This window comes from Furipterus horrens, unplaced genomic scaffold, assembly GCF_987537825.1.
Source record: "Furipterus horrens unplaced genomic scaffold, mFurHor1.1.pri manual_scaffold_3, whole genome shotgun sequence".
Taxonomy (NCBI): domain Eukaryota; kingdom Metazoa; phylum Chordata; class Mammalia; order Chiroptera; family Furipteridae; genus Furipterus; species Furipterus horrens.
In genome coordinates this window covers 150956186-150977630 of record NW_028327173.1, presented here as the reverse complement: position 1 = coordinate 150977630, position 21445 = coordinate 150956186, and the positions used below count along the sequence as shown (strand labels likewise).

Here is a 21445-nt window from a genome sequence, read left to right as displayed (position 1 = left end):
TGCAAAAGGGTAAAGAAATACCAAAAGTGGGGGGAGCATTTTTATTTTATTTTTTATTTTTCTTACCCTCACCCAAGGATTTTTTTTTATTGCTTTTAGAGAGGAAGGAGGCAGGGGAGAGACATTGATGTAACAGAGAAAAATTGATTGGTTGCCTCTTGTACTTGCCCCAATCAGGACCAAACCCACAATCTAGGTATGTGTCCTGACCAGGGATTGAAGCAGCAACCTGTTAGTTTGAGACAATGCTCCAACCAACTGAGCCACAAACACCAGGACAAGGCAGGAGCATTTTTAAAAGATGGGATCCAGAGGCAATATCCGTCAGATATACTATGGCAAATAAAAAGGAACTGTTTAAGTGAACAGTAGGCAAAATCATACTGCTTTTTACTTTCCCTTAAGACAATAGACTTTTAACAAAAGTTTATCTTTGCCTATTTTATTCATATGCTTTCAATTCCTGAAAGGCTTATCAACTGATTTTTATTGCTTCTGGTAGTATTTCAAGGATATATATTGCATCTAACTTTTTCTGTATTCACCTAATGATACAATCAATCACTTCGGGAGTCACTCCTGTTTTGCTGTAGTTTTTGACTTACTATGTTAACACATACAGACTACATAGGTCAGAAAAGTACTTGAACACTCTCAATATACACAATCCCAATGTACACAGCTTGGTGTAAATTTACTTAATCCTTTTAATAATTAAAGATCCACAGACAGGGTTGCTTTCTTTCTCTTTTCTTTTCCTTTTTTTTTTTTTTAGTTTTTGAATATTCAATTAATTTATTTTTAGAGAGTGGGGAGGGAGAGAAACATTGATTGGCTGCCTCTAGCACGCCCCCAACTGGGGACCTGGCCCACAACCCAAGCATATGCCCTGACTGGGAATCAAAGCAGCAAATTCTGGGTTCACAGGCTGGTGGTGCTCAGTCCATTGAGCCACACCAGCTAGAGTGGGCTTGGTTTATATATAAGAAACATAATCAACTGAATGTGACTAAGATAAAGTGTTCAAGAAAGACAATATGTATTATGTTTCAGGAAAAGATAATTAACATTTAGGGTTTAAGTTTTTAAATTCAGAAGAGTTAAACCAAAAATATGAATATAAATACGGAAAAGTTACTATATAGGAAAAACAGAACTTTCAAATGCTGATATTGAGATTAGTGTCTACATTTTGTATTATAAAATTTGAGTCATGAAAGAAAGACCAGAGCCCATATATATTCATATGATCCAAATGGTAAAAAAGGGGGGCACTTTCTTTAGAAAATTCTACAGCTGGTATGTACTTCCTAGGAGACAGTATAGTTTTAACAATATGATAGTTTCACAAATATGTCATTTATAAATCTCAAAAATGTAATAAACCCACCAGATTCCATACAGCATGACCATATGAATAAAGAAGGTGCCTTCTTGAAATCACTACATCTCAAGACATATTATATTGACACAGGCTAGAGCATATGCCATGTGGGAGAGTAGGGACGCACTGGCCTGAAAAATCAAGAGGATTGTGTTCCAGTCCTGGTTCAGCCCCCAATTAGAAACCCAGGCAAGAAACCCATTCAAGGCCTTCATTTCCTCATTAAAAACAATAAATGGGCCCTGGCCGGGTCGCTCAGTTGGTTGGAGCATTGTCCTGTACACCGAAGTGTTGCAGGTTCAATTCTCAGTTGAGGCCCTACAGGAGGCAACCGATCCATGTTTCTCTCTCTCTCACTCCCTTCTTCCTTCTCTAAAATCAATGAAAGCATTTCCTCAAGTGAGGGTTTTAAAAATGTAATAAATGGTTGGATTTCATGTTCTCTGATTCTATGTTCTCTTGGGTTCTTCCTAGTATTATGATTCTAAGATGCATTGAGGGTTCATTTCAGATGATGTAACACTTGTTCATATTAAATCACTTCTGATACATTATCAGAAACTGTCCACAGATGGAGTCTGAATTATTAAAATGTTTTACTCCACATTTTCCAAGTCAGAAACAGTAATTCAGAATTCAACTATAGCATTCTAATTTTTTAATCAAAATAAGATGACCAAACATAAAAACAAAACAAAAAAATAAGATGACTAGAATCATAAATTTTGCACAGCACTGAACCTAGGAAAATATATATATATAATAGAATGTTAAAGCCAAAAGAGGATCTTACACACACACACACACACACACAGATTGAGACTTCTTATGAAGTATGTTTTGACAATTACTCCATAACAACTGTACACTCAGAATTTGTGGACATGTGTTACAAGCTGGGGAACAAGTCCAGCCCAAATGTCAAAATACAAAGCCAAAATGATTCTGAATTTCCTAAAGACACATTTTTGAAGAAGAATAAGGAGAAATCATCCCCATTCCCCATACCCCTGTCTGAAATGGGAGAATATAAAATTATGCACATCTTTGATAATATTTTACAAAAAACAAATGCCCAGACTTAAGGACAATTTAACTTAATATTTCCTCTTCAACTTGTTTTTTACAGAAGACAAATTAATTTCATTTTGAACATGGTATGCCAAATATCCTGAACTTCCAGGAATAAAGTCATGTAGCTCCCCAAGGAATTTCTTCATGCCATCAATTGATATATAGCCTACAAAACAAAATTTTAAAAAATATATATTTGAAATCATATCACACTGTCTGATTTTCAGTATTTTTGGTTTATTAGAGCTAAGACTTTTAAAGAAGGTTCTTAGAAAATAAGAAATACCAGTGAGAAGATTCTCTATGACACTTGATAGTTATCAGGGAACACCCTTCTTACCCCTTACCTGCTCCCCCCAACCTTCTACATCCTCTTAAAACACAGATACTTAATTAACCACTTTGACTATTGAGAGTGTGATGTCAAGGTTAGGATGAAACATTAAAGCACCTAGACCAAAAAACTGGGAAGTGCATGTCAGGCTTAGAATGTAAGCACCTAGAACTATCCAACTAGCTACTAATGGCCCAGACAGTTCATCTTTCCTAATAGAGCAGTCAACACTTTCATGCACTGCTAACACTGAGATAATATTCTTTTTTTTTTTTATTTTGAGAGTATGTTTATTAAAGCTGGAAACACTGACACAAGGAAAGGCTTAGGAAAGAAGAAGCAACAGGAGAGCCTGGGCTGGGCTGCTCTGACTCCCTAAGTGTCAGAGAAGACCTTGGAGACAGGTTCAGGGGGTTAGTCTGGGACGAGCTGCCGCTGCCCAATGTTCCTCTGGTTGCAAGTCTCATGGGCACCCTTAAGAGTTTAGGACATGCAGGCCGGTGGAGGAAGAAGAGGGGGCAGGGAAAGGTGTGGATGCACTCCCAGTAGGGAGAGTGCCTGAGATAATATTTTTTTAATAAAAAAATTAATGGGAAAATTGATATTATTCCCTAGTCAAGAAAGGTTACTGGTATGAGTAATTTTGATGTCATGAATAATCTGAAATAGATGTATCAATGGGTAGAACTTACTTAAGGACTCAATCACTTTAAGCAATATACCTTCATAGCAATATTTTTTATCTGAGTGATTATATTTAATATGTAACATAAGTATTTGTGGTTTATACTAAAAGTGAAACTTAATTTAAAAGTAAATCCTGTATGAAAAGGACAATTGAATTTAGAACACCACCACCATCAACAGGTTATCTATGCATATAGTTTGATTGTTTCTACTAATAGATAATAAATGTAGTTAATAAATTAACTATGAATTTAATAATATAAAATTGATTAATATCTTTAAAGATATTTTGATCACAGTCTTTTACCTCAGAAGATCTCTTGAAGCACTATTACTATATTAGTGATATTACCTATTATCCTATGGCTTGTGATATTTGCCTAATGGCTATTTTCTGTGTAAAATACCCGTCGTCGGCAGCCGTCCGTCTCGAGAGACGATGGTGTAGCTTCTTAAGAGTCTATCTGCACCGCCGAGAATGGCTGTGCAGTCCAACTCGGGAGTGACACGGTATCTGTCTCCTCCCGTGTTAAATCAACATCTTGCGATGACGCTGGAGTGTCCTCTCCAGTGAAGTTGAAGCTACAGAGCCTGGGCAGGGTGATATGGAGGGTCTGCTGTTGCCCATGCAGCAGACCCCCCCTCTCTTCGCAGCTGAAGGATCCAAGGGAAAGACGGAGTCAATACAGCTTGGGTTCAGGTGCGCCGCAGGAGTTGCCGGTGTTGACTACAACGTCAAACCGCCTTAGGGACTCCGGCTCCGGATTTTCTGTCAGGGTTTACTCCCTTAGCCTTTCCCCTGAAGAGGTATGACGCAAGGCAGCGGAGGTTTTTTGGAGTCAGAGTTTTCCTTCTCTGATGTGCCCTGACTGGAAGATCGAACCAGCGACACTTATTACAGAAAATACTAATGTCTAGTTAATTGCATATATACACTGTATGAAGTTTCTAAAGATATGTATGAGGGTAGAAATTGGAAAATAATTGTTATAGTATAATAATAACTACAGTAATAAAAATATTCCCTTAAGTATAAGGAGGCTAGAACATTTATGTATCAGAAATGGATTAGTGTATCAGTTCTGAAGGTTATTGTGGAGATAGTTTTGACACTGCTAAATAAAGAAAAAAAAATAAATAGATAAGTGTTATTTTAAGTAAAATTTCAAAAACCTATACTTTTAAAATGGCTGTTTTGAAAACAATTTTTTAAAACCTCTATTTTTTAATGATCAATGGCCCACTGAATACTACGCAGATCAATTATCCAAATATCCACCTCACTTAGCAAGTGATCCAAACCCCAGTGGCCACTATTCAACTGGTTCTCTGGTTCCATCCTCTCAATGTTAGCTTCAGTTAGCTGTCCTTTATGTCTAGCACTAGGAAACCCAAATATGGACTCCATGGACACCTGGGTAATCAATGAATGGTCTCCTGGGCATAGGTGAGACTCTTTAAATTGTATGCAAATTTGGTGTGTTATATTTGTGTGTGTGTGTGTGTGTATACTAGGGAAAAGGACCTATGTTTCATCAGATTCTCAGAGGAAACTGATAAGGGTTGTCCATATAATTTATCTTCCAAACTGGGACACTTGAGGGTAAAAACTAATACCAGGACAACATGCACAAATGGGAACTGTGTTGTGTAAACTGGGACATGTGGGACATGTCCTCACTCTGCGTATAGATTAGCACTTAAACACAGAAAATGTGGGGCTATTTTTGGGTCAGTTCTGCACATTAATTTATTTAATGTGTGAATCTCTTCTATTAGCATGTATAACAGAGGGGGTTCTATTTGCTAGGCTAGCACAATAACAGCTTTATTGTAGAAAATATTTCCTTGTTTCTTCCCTACTTGGATTTACTCTAAATTTTATTTTAAATTACCTGTTACCATGTTGTTCACTGGATAATTCTGAAGAGGGAAGTACATCTGCTTTTCTACAATTGGAGTCCTTATACAGTGCTTTTTTGTGCTGTGAATTGAAACATACATAAAATCACATTTATATTTATTTTTGAACTTGTTTTACATGTGAGAAATTATTCCAGGCAATAGGAGGTTAGTCTATTATACATCATAATCTATTTGCTCTTTCATCAAATTTCAGTCTTAGTTGGGTAAAAATGTGGGTGTGAACAACTTCTTTTGTGCTTCCAAGTAATACAAGGGCCCATATAGATATATTTGATTTTCTTGGCCACTTCACAAAACAAGTATTTATTGAATTATATAGATGCCTTAGTTTTTTACTCAGTATTCTTGAATGCACAATAATTCAACATACTTTATAATGAAATAAAATACATATATACATATGTAATGTTAAATATGCCAAAAGAAGAGCATAGTAGGCTCTATTTTAAATAATCACAGCATTTTTAAATTTGACTTTAAAAAGGGAGAGGAAGAGAGAGAGAAACATCAATGTTAGAGAGAAACATCGTCTGGTACTTGCTCTGACCAGGGATTGAACCCATAACCTTTGGGTGTCCATATGACACTCTGAACAACTTAGCCACTTGGCCAGGGCAATCACAGCACTTTTTGTTATTCAGTGTTCAAATAATTGGAACTCTATTGCTTAGTACTTCTATATTTTAAAAATTAAAAAAATGATGTCTGGGAAAACCAAGAGTTACACTAAAATTCTGAAGTGACTTCTGAGTTAAAAAGAAAAGAAGTTAAATAATTCTGAGTGTGGTTGTATAGCATAATTAATTATATTCTACTTTTTAAAGAGCTAAGCAGTTTTCAACTAAAATATCCTATTTTCTTTAGAAGGACAAGGATTTTCCTTCACGCTGTATCTTTTTCTCCCTACCTGATCCCTCCTGAACTTGGCATTCTGAAGAAGTAATGACCTAAGGTTCTTTGCATAAAACTAATAAGAGCAGTTGTTAATAGAGGTTTTATTGACCAAGACTTTGACTGGAATGTCATGCCTAAAGGAGACATACTTGGGCTCTGGTTGTTACCAAAAATCCCTGAGGAACTCGGATTGACTTTCGAAGGTAATAAAAGCCCATGAGAAAAAAAAGCCTGGTACCTTGGTTGGTTGTGGGGTCCATGGCAATCTTTTCAGAGAAGGAACAAAGGTTGCTTTCCTGAAAGATGGTTAGAAGGGACCTTAAGGCACAATGGAAAACCTGAAGGACTTGGAAAAGACAGGTGTTTATAGGCAAGGCTAAATGGCAGGTATGTGGCTCAGTTCCTGTGCCCTGAAGGGCAGACTGAAGGTCACCCTAAACGTTCCTTGTGTAAGTTCCAGCAAAGCAGACATAAAGATCATATGTGATCATTTGCTGCTCTTGTTGTGTTTATGCAAACGAACAGGATAAATTAAAACTGGACTTAATGCAGTCCCTTTAAGGACAAGGAGAAAAATTGCGATTCAAGGAAAATCACAATGCTCAGTGGTAGACTATAAAGTAGTGCAGCTAACTGTCTTTAAAATTTATTTCCATTTAAAGTTTGTTTTCATTTGAAAGTTAAACTAGGTCTGTGATATCATCAAACATGCTTAATTTACAGGCAATAAGAATGTCAAATGCCTTGCAACTGGATGTCTTTCCAATAAGACAGTCTTGCAGATTTAGAGTGGTTTGTGAGTTATGTTGCATAAATTAACATGTGTGTTGTTGTCATAGGGCATAAGCCTATGATCTCATTACCCAAGTGATTGTCTGTACGTATAGGCCTCACTTAATCCTGTCTCCATCACTGCGTCCTGAGACTCAATGGTTTGGCTGAACTAAGTGGCTGGGTTGGTGAAGCATGGGGTGGTCTGTGGGCTTCACTTTAAAACTGGTTTCTCTTTTCTATCCTAATGGCTTGGACAGAAAGGGCCCAGAGGTCTGAGAAGAGGGAAACCTAAAATATTTCCCTCAGCCCAAACTAAGTATAGTGGGCAAAAGGGTTGTGGACAGGTGTGACGTGCCTTGCACACCTTCCCCCAAAGAAGCCTTTTTTTTTTCCTGATGTGGGACATTGAAAAATTAATTCCTGCCTTTTGTCATCAAGTGGTTATGAATTGAATGATGCCTTTTAACCCTGTTGCCAAATATGTTGCCCCCAGAATACAACAAGGATGCCAGCCTGTTAAACCAAGCATGCCGTTGTCCGGGGACAGCCAACTGACCTGGATTCTACAAGATCCTTCCCCAAGTGGGAAGGTCACCCTCCCCTCCACACCCCACTCTTATTAGGGATTTCTGGACCCAAGGGTAGGTAGGACGACGACCATGTCCAGCTGGAAGCAGCTAGAGGAGCACAAGACCTTTGACCATTGTCCTTTATAAGATTATAAAGGGTTTTAAGTCTGAGAGGGGGGAATTGTTATTTTTTATTGTTATAAAAAATTAATTAATTTAAATAAATAAAAATAAAAATAAATAAAATAAAATATCCTATTTTCTAACTACACCAAATAACAATTTTTACTATATTTAGACTATATCGGCGGCGGCGGCAGCCATCCGTCTCGAGAGACGATGGTGTAGCTTCTTAAGAGTCTATCTGCACAGCCGAGAATGGCTGTGCAGTCCGACTCGGGAGTGACATCGTATCTGTCTCCTCCCGTGTTGAATCGACATCTTGCGATGACGCTGAAGCTACAGAGCCTGGGCAGGGTGATATGGAGGGTCTGCTGTTGCCCATGCAGCAGACCCCCCCTCTCTTCGCAGCTGAAGGGTCCAAGGGAAAGACGGAGTCAATACAGCTTGGCTTCAGGTGCGCCGCAGGAGTTGCCGGTGTTGACTACAACGTCAAACCGCCTTAGGGACTCCGGCTCCGGATTTTCTGTCAGGGTTTACTCCCTTAGCCTTTCCCCTGAAGAGGTATGCCGCAAGGCAGCGGAGGTTTTTTGGAGTCAGAGTTTTCCTTCTCTGATGTACCCTGACTGGAAGATCGAACCAGCGACACTTAGCTCGCAGGCCGACGCTCAATCCACTGAGCTAAACCAGCCAGGGCCAATTTAGACTATATATAACAAATAAATAAGCATATGAAAAAATTTTAAATTTCATAATAATTGAGATCATTCTTAAATTTATTATTTTCCTAAAAATCTAAAATTATGCTGAGTGATGATAAAGGCTTTATTTTCAATTTGTTTAAAAATTAATTTCATCTAAACTTTTCTAAAAGAAACTATAGCTCAGTTAGAATGAGATCCTACAAATAAAGCAAAATAGTTGTTCCCCAAAACATCAGGGACTAAACAAGGATAACCATTGTCATTTTCATTATTTACCATGGCTCTAAAATTTCTGGCCAAGCAATAAGAGATGGGAAACGGGAGAAAAAGAAACAGAAGAGATATCTAGCGAGAAGGAAGAAGCAATATTCTTGTTATTAACAAATGATATGACTGGTCACCCTGAAAAGTCAAGAGAATCAGCTTAAATGTTCTTAGAATCTTAGATTCCAATGGATAAATATAAAACAAATACACCCAAATCAATAACTATAATAACTAATACAAAGTAAAATAGAAGAAATCCACAATAGCAATGAAATTCATTAAAATTTAGGAATAACCATAATAAGAAATTTATAATCTCATATGTAGAAAAATAAAAAACTTTATTGAGATATGGAAGATAAAAATAAAGAAAAACAAAATGCATTCTCCTGGATAGGGCTATTAAAAATTACAAAGACAACAATTCTCAAATTGAAGTTTAACACAATTCTCAGCAAAGTCTCCAAGGGATTTTAGAGCTTAAGATAAAAAATAATTCTAAAATTTATCTGAACAACATGTTAGAAGTTCTAACAGTACAGAATGAAAAAACATATCTAGGAATAATCTTAAAAGAAGTACAAAATTTACATAAAGATAAAGGCCACAAAAGAAAATGTGAAAAAATGGAGGAAAAAAACACCACTTTCTCAGACAGGAATATTTGGTCTCATCAATACTGTCCTGAAGTTAATCTACAAATATTCATTAACATCACTAAAAATAACAACAGGAATTTTTTTAAAAATATGAACAAGGTGGTTGTAAAAATCAGATAGACAGATTCAGAAAAAGTAGTTAAGAAAACTTCAAAAAGTATAAGAAGGAGGAACTAGTTCTAGATATTAAATCATATTATAAGTAATTAAAACACAGTGGCACTGTTGCATCACAAATGAATGGGATACAGTGTATTACTATTTGTGCAAAAAATGAGAAATTAAAGAATATTTATATAAGTTTGGTAGTATATGCATATAAGAAACTAATAATATGGATTGCCTCTGGAAGGAAAGTGGCTTGCTAGAGGCCAGTATATTTTCATAGTATCCTTTTTTATATACCATGAATTTTGAACCATGTGAATATGTTACCTATTAAAAGTAATTAAAATTTGAAAATAGAGAAATATTAAGTAGGCATGAAGAGCTAAGGAAAAAGGAGTTTGAGACTTATCTTTCAGGAATTAAATACAGAAATAAAATTATCTAACTTAAAAGAATATTGTATTGATATAAAAAAATTCACAGATTAATGGAATAAAATAGTCTAAAAATAGATCTCCATATACATAAAAACAACATATGACAAAGGGAAATCAAACATCAGTTGAAAAAATTTATATTTCAAAAAGCTGGTGGAAATTTCTTATTTGCAAAACAAAAATTAATTTAGATCTTCAGCTATTATTTTACACCAAAATAAATATCTGCAGAATTAAAAACCTATTTGATCTCTGAATGGGAAAGGACTTTTCTGAAGGTAAAGGCAATAGAAGAAATCATAAAGGAAAAGTGATTAATTTAATGATGTAAAAATGTAAAACTTGTATCTCTGAAGAAGTATAAACCAGACAATAAACAGAGGATCCAATGTAACAAACTGGCAAAAGGTAATATAGTTATTATACAAAGATGTCAGACAGGTTGATAAAAACAGTAAGCCCCACCCCTCAACAGAAGATGGAGAAAGAATAGAAACCAAAAAAGGGCACAAAAAAGGAAATATAAAATTCTAATAAATTCAAAAAAGTTCAAACATATTAGCAATCAAAGAAAAATGCAAATTAAAATAAGATGCCATTTTCATCTATTAGCACAAGGCTTTTTATTAAGACTATATAATGATGAGGATGTAGTGAGACCAACACTGGTGGTAATTTAAATTTGTACTTTTGTGGGAAGCAACTAACAGTAGGCGCTGTGTCCTTTAGAATTACTTTAAAAAAGTAGAGAAAGGTTTATTTTTAAAAAGATGTTCATGAAGGTGCCATAAGAGAAACAACTTGTAAATAATTTAAAACATTTTTTAAATTATTGACCCTATAACAGATGTCCCCATTTCGCAGGACCCCTTTGCCCACCTCCACCCAGCGTCCCCCCCCCCCCCCAAGCCTTCACCACACTGTTGTCTATGTCCTCGGGCTATGCATATTCGTTCTTTGGCTAATCTCTTCACCTTCTTTTACTCAGGACCACTCCCCACCTCCATCCATTCTGAGGTCTGTCAATCTGTTCCATATATCCATGCCTCTGGTTCTGTCTTGTTCATCAGTTTATTTTGTTCATTAGATTCCACATGCAAGTGAGATCATATAGTATTTGTCTTTCTCTGACTGGCTTATTTCTCTTAGCATAATAATCTCCAAAATACCATATACAGCCATTACAAATCATAATACCAAATAAAGCTTTTCAAAATGAGGAACTGCCCATAAAACACTAAGTGGAAAATCATGAGACAGACTACATATGCAATCTACATCAACTGTATTTAATGCATGTATTTGTATAAAACTAGCAAGAAATGTACTAATGTTGATGGTAGTTATCTCTGAGTAGTGGGGTTGTTTATAGTAACTTAAATTTTCTTTATTCTTTTTTTAATATTTTCTATTTTGACAAATTGCATGCATTATATTCATCATAATAAAATTACTGTAATTAAAAAGAAAAAAATAAACATTCATGCAACTTTCTGAAGATTTTGGGAACTTTTTGGGAAGGAAAAACAGTATACTGATTATGAGCTTCGGTTCTGATTCAGCTGGCTAGCCTTGGTTTTAAATTCAGCTTCATTACTTAAATAATATTGGATTGATTATTTAGCTCTCTAACTCGTTTCCTCAGTTGTAAAATGGGCCTAATAGTATTTATCTATCTTATAGGGTTGTGAGAATCACCTGAATTATTGTGAACTGCCGAGCTCACGAGTCTTGTGATTAGCAAGTACTCAATACCTAGTTCACCACCTAGTGTTCAATACTACTAGTATGCCAACAAAATAAATGCTTCAAGAGCAATGTCAAAGTATATTTTATCTATGTTTGCATTGCACCCTCTGGTGGCTCCACAAAGAAAAGGCTCTAGGTAGACACCTACTGAAGGTGTTTATTCAGATCCTTTGGCTATTTTTGTTATTATTGAATTGTACATATTTCCCCAGATTTGTAAGCCCCCTTTGTGTATTAAGGGAACTAGCCTTTGTCCAGTGTTTTTCCCAATGTGTATTTTTCTTTTGACTTGGTTTATAGTATTTTTATTGCCATATACAAGTTTAAAACATTTTTTGTAGTCATATTTATCAATCTTTTCTTTTATAGTTTCTGTGTTTTGCAGGACAACCGTTTCTTAAAGGACTTATATATCTCATATCTTTCCTAGTCAAGTGAATCACTGGGAGTCACTTTTTATTTCCATTTCCCAGCCTTCTTTTACAAGGTCACTTAGGATAACTATCCTCTTCTCTATCCATCTCTTAAGAATATCTTCATGAGATGGAGATAGGGACCATCGACTGTCAGGAAGGCCACTCCCAAAACTGGAAAAAGCAAGGAACTGGATCTTCCTCTAGAACTTCTGGAAGGAGCATGTCCTCCATGCTGACTGTGGATGGACCTGAGAAAGTGTGATTGTTTTAAGAGAAGTGTGTTCTTTTAAACCACCTCAGGTGCAAGAAACTAATGCACTGTATTCTCTTTGAAAAGAAGTGTGGAAAGGGGGAGGGTCTAGCCAAAGAACAAATAAAAAGGACCCATGGGCATGGACAACAAGGTGGGGATTGACTGTGGGAGAGGGAGGGGGTGAGTGGGGCAGGGGAGAGCAATGGGGGGAAAATTGGGACAACGGTAATTGAACAACAGGAAAATAAAATAATATATATTAAAAAAAGGAAGTATGGAAATTGACTGGGTACTGACATACTAAGGCTGCCCAATAGTATGGCTGAACAAGAAGCCTAGGTAAATGAAGATATTAATGAGAGAATTGAATTGACAAAATAAAGTAGTTTATTCAGAAGAAGTTGAGGCTAAGTAGCTAGGATTATGAAAGTGACATACAGAGTTAAAGGAAATTCCAAGGCACTGGAAGACTCAGTGGGTTGAAAAAGGAGGTTAAATGAAAGTAAGAATTGAGAGAACTTGAAGAGTAAAATTTTGTCGTTATGAAGAACTATTAGAATGTTAGAACCCACAGGTGGAGTCCAGCATAAAGCAATGGAGAATTGCTGAGACCCTCAGACTGAAAAATGTTGAAGCGCTGAGTATTGAATATGTTTTTCTTTATTTTTTGAGTTTTTGATTCTTTTATCTGTTTTTCCTCTCAGGAAAAAAGGGGAGTTTTGTATTTGTTTCTATGTATTTAATTATTTTAATATTACTTAAAAGCATTTGGGATTTTACCTATATTTTACCATGATAAAAAATGACTCCATGAAAAAGATTGGGAAGAAAGTTCACAAATAAACTTTCTATACATTTTTATAGGAATATGGAAACATTACTCCCTTTGTATGTATACAGTTTGTCATTAATTTATTAATTAAATTTATTATATGAGTGTTCTCTTCTTTCTTCCTTAAGGCAATGATACCACGGGGAAATTGGCATCAGTTTTCCTAAAATGTACTAACATATAAAAAGAGGATTGAGAGAAAACTCTGAAGACTTATAAGACTGGCAAGATTTATAAAAGATCAGCAGGAAGTAAATAGTACTAAAATAAGCCCTCTAATAAGAGTCTCCTTATTCTTAAAAAAAAAAAAAAAAGATTATCTTCATGGTTTCACCTCTTCTATTTTCATTTTTCTCCCTCTCCGTACCAGTTTCTTATCTCAAAATGCACAAGTAAGTTCAAAGGACTGTTACACATAGAGCTCAAAAAGACCTAAAATACGGAATCTCAAACTTAAGTGGTAGAATATCTAGAAGTTCCAGGATCATGAAGCAGTGGTTTACTAAACTTAATATAATTGAATATAGAACTTTGTGTTAAACCAGGTAACGACTTACATCAAATTATAACAAACCAAAATAGCAGATATTAAAATATGAGAAAAATTATGGGAGGAAAAAACTTAAAATTGAAAAAACTATATGAATTAAACCCATCACATTTACATTGAAGAAAGACAACTTCTACTGATCATTTTTATTTCAGTAGCCAAATACTAGACTTTCATATAACCAACACTCCCAATGAATATTTTAAGACCACCGAACAGGAAAATATGAAATTAGGACTAGGTCATAAATAAGCCTGCAACAAGGGGGCCTCTTATAGACTGGTCTGTCATGACAAACGAATGCAGATTCCCTTTGGTCCGGCAATCGGATGAAATATACTCTAGGCAAGGTTGGAATCTCTGACAGTTCCTTTATTGCAGACATTACAGTATCTCGCTTGCACCCCTGCCTCTTACTCGCTCGTTGCTCGGTACCCAGTGCCTGCCTGTGCTCAGTGCTGCCTCTCCTTTTGCTCAATGCCCCAACACTTGCTCCTTGCTGTTCCCACTCACAAGCACTCTCATGGGGGTTCCACCTCTTTTATATTATGTATAAACAAAGCTAGCCACTAGCCAAAATATGACCTCGATGCTTATATAATTGCAAGTGCACTGCACAAGCCTATCTAATGTCATCTCTGGGAGCCCGCACCTGGGCGTCCGGGGTGAGAAAGCCTGACTAGATTCCATTGTCCTCACATGACCCTAACACAATTTCTTAAACCAAAGTAATCACATTACAAACAATTTGGAAAGGAGAGGGAGAAATCACTCAGAAGTTCCAATCCAATAAAATTACTGCTAATATTTAGTATATTTTCTTATTATTAAAATATATATTTTAAATATAATGTAACAGCAATCATAATATAAATAAAATTCTAGTTTCTTTTCTGCAAGGTTAGTCTAGCAGAGTAGTTAAATGCATGAGCTTAGAATTAGACTGACCCAGTTCAAATCCTGCTTCTCCCTACTTAATAGAAGACTTGGGCAAATTGCAATCTATCTAATCCTAGATCTCTTTTTCTATAAAATGGAGATGTGATCATGATAATACAATCTCATAAGAAGACTGAAAATTAAATGAGATATACACACAGTCAATGCTCAAAGATGACTACATTGAGCTGAATGAATATCAATTGAAGTATATGAATTCAATACCTTTTGGCTAATTCCTTTTTGTGATCTGTGGCTAGTTCACTGCTTTCCTTAAGGGCATTTATTTCATTTGGTGTTACTTCATTACGCTGTGGATAGAAAAAGAAATCACATTTTTAAAAATCAGCACGCCAATGATCCAACCAATAATTTTTAATAAAAGAAAAGAGTATATTGGCAATATATATTAAGAGTCATAAAAATATTTATATACTTAGATACATTCAATCTAGTTGAGTGGAAAACAAACTTAAAATTTTGTACACACACAAAATTATACCCTATATTTTTAGAGATACATAAAGAAAGAAGAATATAATTTTTAAAATAACAGCTGTGGTTGTAATAGATAGTACAACTTTTTCCTGATTTTATTCTTTTTCAATTTTTGAAACTTTCCATTATGTGGTCATATGACTTTTTAAATTTTTAAAAATAAGGAAACATAAAAGTGTTATTACACTGTCTTAAAATTTTTGAATTAAAGATTCCTAGGCTGCCTGTGAACTACAAGCCAAAAATATGAAGTATGCTGAACAAATTATATTTCCCCCCCAAAATTTAAATGAAGTATTTAGCTATGAAGTTATGAAAGAACTAAATGTATACTAAGCTTTTCCAAAAAATTATGTGAAAGTAACTCAGATTCTGGTACCTATCCCATACTATGTTTACTTAATATGGCATTAGGAAATTTCTATATTTAGGTCACAAATCCACTCTAAATAATAATAATGCTCCCCCAAATTGCTTTCCAGATTTACCCTTGTTGTTGTCATTCAATGAAGTACCTTTCACTTATATATACTATGATTACATTATAATTGGCTAATATTCAATATCATCAAGTTTTTGAAAGAACTAACAAAATCCTTTATTATATAATCATACAGTTTCTAGTGTCAACAGTCTCCAGTCAATAGTACAGCAGGCATGTTCTACTAATTTTTTTAGTAGAAAAAACATTGGACTGAGTTGGAGCTTAGAAAATTATGTTTCACTTTGTTAATATCTGGCTCTGTAAACCTAGGCAATTTTTACTTCTCTTTACCTCAGTTTTCTCATTTCTAAAACTGAATGATTAAGTTAATGATCTTTAAGGACTTTTTAACTATAGAGTTCTGGTATACTCAATAATTACTGTCAAATAATAACCATTCTATCAACATTCATGTCCCTAGAAGCACTGTGATAAGTCAAGGATTAAATATTTTGGTCCTTTGTACAACGTAGACAAAGAAAATAAAAGAACTAGTATTTTCAGATTATGACACTTTGGAAAGAAAATACAAATTAATAAAAGGAGTACAAAATGCATAAGTTGTTTGGCTTTAGATATATTATAAAGATTTTGTCCCTAACTTCTTATTTTGAAAATTTTAAACTTACCAGGAATTAAAAATAATATAATAAGTACTATACACCTTTCACCTAGATTCACAAACTGTTAACATTTTTACCACCCTGAATTCCTTCTACCAATTTTTATTTTTGCTGGATCATTTGAAAATATTTGAAGATATTATGACATTTTATTCTTTAATCTTTAGCATGCATTTTCTTAATTTTTTATCTTAATAATACCACTATCACAATTAACAAAATTAACATTAATTCAATAGTACCTATGTACAGTCCATATTTAGATTTTCCCAAATATCCTTAAAATGTCCTTTTTAAAAAAAATCCTCACCCAAGGACATTTTTTCATTGCATCTAGAGAGAGGGAGAGAGAGAAATATTGATGCAAGAGAGAAGCATCAATTAGTTGCCTCCCATATGGTCCAGATGGGGGAATCAAACCTGCAACCTAGGTATGTGCTCTGACCAGGAATCAAAAGCTCAACCTTTCAGGTATGGAACAAAGCTCCAACCAAGTGAGCCACACTGTCCAGGGCTTTTAAAACTTTTTTTATAAAGTCCAGTTTCCAATCAAGGTTTATACACATTTGGTTATGTCTCTTAATCTAAACGTCTCCCTGCTTTTTTTTTTTTTTAATGACATTGTTTTAAAGAGCCTAAGCCAGCTAGTTGTTTTGTGATATTGCCAATATTCTAGAAGTGCCTGAGTGTTTACTCATAATTAGATTCAGGTTAAGCATTTTGAACAAGAACATTACATATATAATATTGTGTACTTTTGATTATATTGCATCAAGCTGAACATAATATAATGAGAGGTTGTTTCAGCACTAGTGATGCTAAATTTCATTAGTTGGTGTCTGATAGATCTCTCTAGTATAAAGGTACATTGCTTATTTTTATAATAAGTAATCTGTGAGGTGATCATTTGAGATCATAGTTTTATGATAACATCAATTAATAACCCTTGCTAAATCAATGATTTTGTTGGGAGTGGTAAAATGGAGATTTTCTATTCCATCATTCTTTGTATATTTATTAGCTGCTATTCTGTAAGAAAAATTTCTCTTACCCCACCTTTTCCTTCCTTCCTTCCTTCCATTACTCCTTCCTACGTTCCTTTCTCCCTTCTGTTCTTCCTTTTTTCCCTTTCTTTATGCTTTGAAGTCGTCGTCGTCGGCGTCGGCAGCCGTCGATGGTGTAGCTTCTTAAGAGTCTATCTGCACCGCCGAGAATGGCTGTGCAGTCCAACTCGGGAGTGACACGGTATCTGTCTCCTCCCGTGTTGAATCGACATCTTGCGATGACGCTGGAGTGTCCTCTCCAGTGAAGCTACAGAGCCTGGGCAGGGTGATATGGAGGGCCAGCTGTTGCCCATGCAGCAGACCCCACCCTCTCTTCGCAGCTGAAGGGTCCAAGGGAAAGACGGAGTCAATACAGCTTGGCTTCAGGTGCGCCGCAGGAGTTGCCGGTGTTGACTACAACGTCAAACCGCCTTAGGGACTCCGGCTCCGGATTTTCTGTCGGGGTTTACTCCCTTAGCCTTTGAAGTATTACTATAGAATTACAGATGTTTTATAATCCATTACCATCATTGTTATTTTTGATGTTCAAGTTATCACAAATTTGGCTACTACATAAAGACTCTGAAGTCGAAAGCATAGGAAAATTTGAAGCAGGATGGCAAAATCCATAGAAGTCAAATTTTGGTATTATACACATTTGTTGAGGGGTGTTATTCAAAACATTTAACAAATGACTCAACACAGTAATTAATCAATCAGAATCTACACGGGCAGTAAAGAACTGGTATATATACTGTGCAACTACTATTTCTTTAATATTACTGACAGAAGCCAATTTTCAAGTTATGTGAATAATTTTATTCGTACAAAATATCTCAATATTACTAACGTACTAGTATAAAAACAATGTCAAATCCTATAAGTGTTCAATAAAAGAGTGGCCTCTAAATTCCTTAATCTGGATCATTGGTGCTAACGTGTCACAGGTAAACATTTTTAAGATTACATTGCTTACAAAAATTTTTTAAACTGTAGATTCTTATTAAATACCTTATTTTACTCTTACCTTTTCTGTCAAAAAATGTTGGTCTTCTTCCCAAATAAAACTACCAATTTTTTTTCTTATTTCTGTGGTAGGAAAAACAAATCCAATACTATTTTTAAAAGAGTAAATGTAAAAATTTTTATATTTACTTGAAGTTTGAAATTTCTAGGCCAGGATTATTCCACTTGTATCAAAACCACCTATGATACTTGTTTAAAATGCAGATTCCTATTAAATGAGCTTAAGAATTTGCATTTCTAACAAATTTTTCAGATGATGCCAATGCATTATGAGAATCATTGATGTAAACTTTTTCTGCGGGAATATACATCTTCATTAGATATCAATGTCTTTAGGCCAAGCTTTAACAAAGAAGACAATTGTTCAATCGAAATAAAAGCTATAAAATTCCTGTATTTGTAGAATAGAGGTCCTCAAGAATTCAACAATGTTGAAACTCTACAATGCTCAGTATGTCAAAGGACTATGTCATCATCCTAACTCAAAGATCTCAAAAGTTTCCACAGTAGCCCATTCAAGGACAAAAAGGTAACATTCCTCTAGTTCTATTCTGCCTAGTTCTAGTAGTAGCCACTACATTAGTTACATGTGGGTATCATATTGAAATGTGTTATTAGCCCAAACTGAAATGTGCTGTAAGCATAAAATAAATACTGAATTTCAAAGACTTAGTATCCAAAAAAGAATGTAAAATAGCAATAATTTTATACTGGTTATATATCAAAATGGTATTTTAGATATATTAGGTTAAATACAATATATTCTTTAAATTAATTTTACTTATTCTTTTATAATGTGGCTACCAGAAAATTTTAAATTAATATGTGGCTCACATTTGCATCTTCATACTTCTACTAGACAATACTGGTCTAGGTGTATAAGATACAGTTTTCATTTTTAAAAAGGAGCATGTTTTCATTTCTGACAGTTTTTAAAAATTTAAATATATTTTAATGTAAGATGCTAAACTCAAAGACAGAATAGGAGTCATTAATTTATTTATTTGCATAACCACTTAGAGCAATTTATTGTTATAACTAGGTCTCACCAGGGCACTAACTATGAAAGGAACCCAATATTTGGGGTTTCTGAAATTTTTCCATAGAAGTCTTTTTCAAGTTTTTTTTTTAAATACTTGGATCACAGGGAACTTTTACTAGCTTCTGTCTCAATATGGGCGGACACATACACATCAAGAATCAGGTAATAATGCAAGACCTACATAACCAGGATGTTCAGAGTTAGCCCACATAAAATAGGCAGGATTTGAACAGAACAGGGTAAGAAAGTGTGTTCCAGTCAGGGAAAACTAAAAGAACCAATTTCAAAAGCAGTTTATTTTCTCGCCCTTTACTTCACAGGGTTGCTGAAATAATTAATGTGAAAGTACTTTCAAAAGTATAAAGAACATTAGTAATATGTGGAGTTATTATCATGAATCTTTAAATATCAGAAAACAGAAAAATTTTTCAGAAATAAAATGAAAAGATTCAAAACTAGCAAAGAACATTTTATTGAATGCTCACATATCAGACTAATCTCATTTTATCCTCCAAACAACTAGGAAGAAGTTGCTAAAGATCACAGAACTAGGAAGTGTTGGATCCCAGCCAGTGAACACTGTGAGGGCAAGATTTGCATGCGAGTGTATTATTCACCATGGAATCCCCAGCACCTGGGTTTCAACCCAGTAGGAGCTCAGTGAGTGAATGTGTGAATGAAGGATAAACAAACAAAATTAGAATATACCCAAGACAATCTGATCCAAAGGCCACACTTTTGCACTTAGATCAATCCAGTTGGGTGACTTGTCTAATGGGGATTGGATGAATGATCTTTACTAACCTTCTTGCAGGCATGCAGGAGGAAGAAGGAAATGACCTAAAACCACTGAATTTTTAACTTCAGCATTAGCTACTGCAGAGAGATAGTAGGCATGAAAAACTGTAGCGTTATCATCTATGTAATCGAGGCTCTGATATACTCTAGGAGAAAGAAAGGAGATATTTTAGGTTATGAAATAAACAATAAGATGTTCAACCTTTCAAAAAAGAAAGAGTAAATAAATGGAAGTAGGGAGACTGGAAGTAGGGGGTAAGGAAGAGGGACAGTCTGGACAGTGATTAGACTTCTGCTTCATAAACATAATTAGAGAGCAATATGAAAGCGCACCACAGGTGGACAGGTGAAGGCTGAGCAACCTGTCAGAAAAATACAGTGATAGCCCAGACAAGAGGTAATTACAGTGTGTACTAAAGTATTGACAGTGAGTACTAAGAACATTTACAGGGGTGCAATCCATGGCGTTTGGTCACTAACTGAGTAATGAGGTAGGGGGTTGTTATTCAAAAGACACTACGAAGGTTTTAAGTTTGGAGACACAGGACCATGCGCAGGACTGAGAGGCAATCAGGAGATGTAACCGTTTAGAATAGGAGGGGCTTCAAGAAGTCACGTGGAGCAGTGTGCAAGACAGATGTTAACATTGGAACTCGAGAACTGACACGGGACCAGGTAGGAGGCCATGCCAGTGTGGCAGAAAGGAGAAAGAAAAGGTCATCTCTTTTAATCTCCACATCTAGAACTGAAAACTTGCTCATTTCCAGTCTATTCTGATCATCCCTATTTATGAGTGGACTTAAGTTTCCACCTCCAACCCCTAGCTCATCATGACCTGAGAGAGACTGCCAGGTGGCCTTCAGGTACCTCAGCGTGTCTGGGTGGGAAGCATCACAGCTGAACAAGAAGTCGGCGGCCCTCAGGTTACTGATCACCCCTCCTTCGGCCACTGTGGAGGCAAGAGCAAAGGGTCAGTCAGCAAGAACCTTGGGTCCAAAGCACAAGGGCGGGGAGGGGTACTACCCTCTCCACCTAACCCTCCCCTTGCACCCAGCTTCCTACCCCAGAATTCCCTCAGCTTCCCGCTGACGCTGCGGCAGAACCAACCCCGCTGCCCTTGAAACATGGCGTCGCCTGGCAGACGCGCATGTGGGCGAAGGGGCTGTAGCAGAGATCGCTGATTGGTCTCAGGGCGGAAGCCAAGCTCAATAATTGGTTCTCAGAATAATGGGCGGGAAAAGCCTGAGGCAAGAGG

The 21445-nt window shown here is 35.7% G+C and overlaps 1 protein-coding gene across 1 annotated transcript; it reads right to left on the bottom strand.

Moving 5' to 3' along the window:
• Positions 1–2292: 2292 nt before the first annotated feature.
• Positions 2293–21316, bottom strand: TERB2 (telomere repeat binding bouquet formation protein 2). The gene is made up of 7 exons (XM_090271981.1): positions 21253–21316; positions 21058–21139; positions 20197–20336; positions 18352–18413; positions 14902–14987; positions 5375–5463; positions 2293–2624 (listed from the first exon to the last, which is right to left on the bottom strand). Exons 1-7 carry the CDS (start codon positions 21314–21316, stop codon positions 2482–2484), a joined length of 666 nt encoding a protein of 221 aa, XP_090128107.1. The 3' UTR covers positions 2293–2481.
• Positions 21317–21445: the final 129 nt, after the last annotated feature.

Coding starts and splice junctions, on each gene's coding strand:
- TERB2 (XM_090271981.1), bottom strand. CDS start 21,316: ATGTTTCAAGGGCAGCGGGGTTGGTTCTGCCGCAGCGTCAGCGGGAAG. Junction 21,140..21,252: donor GAAGCTGAGGGAATTCTGGG/GTAGGAAGCTGG, acceptor TTGCCTCCACAG/TGGCCGAAGGAGGGGTGATC. Junction 18,414..20,196: donor TCCTGCATGCCTGCAAGAAG/GTTAGTAAAGAT, acceptor TTCCTACCACAG/AAATAAGAAAAAAAATTGGT.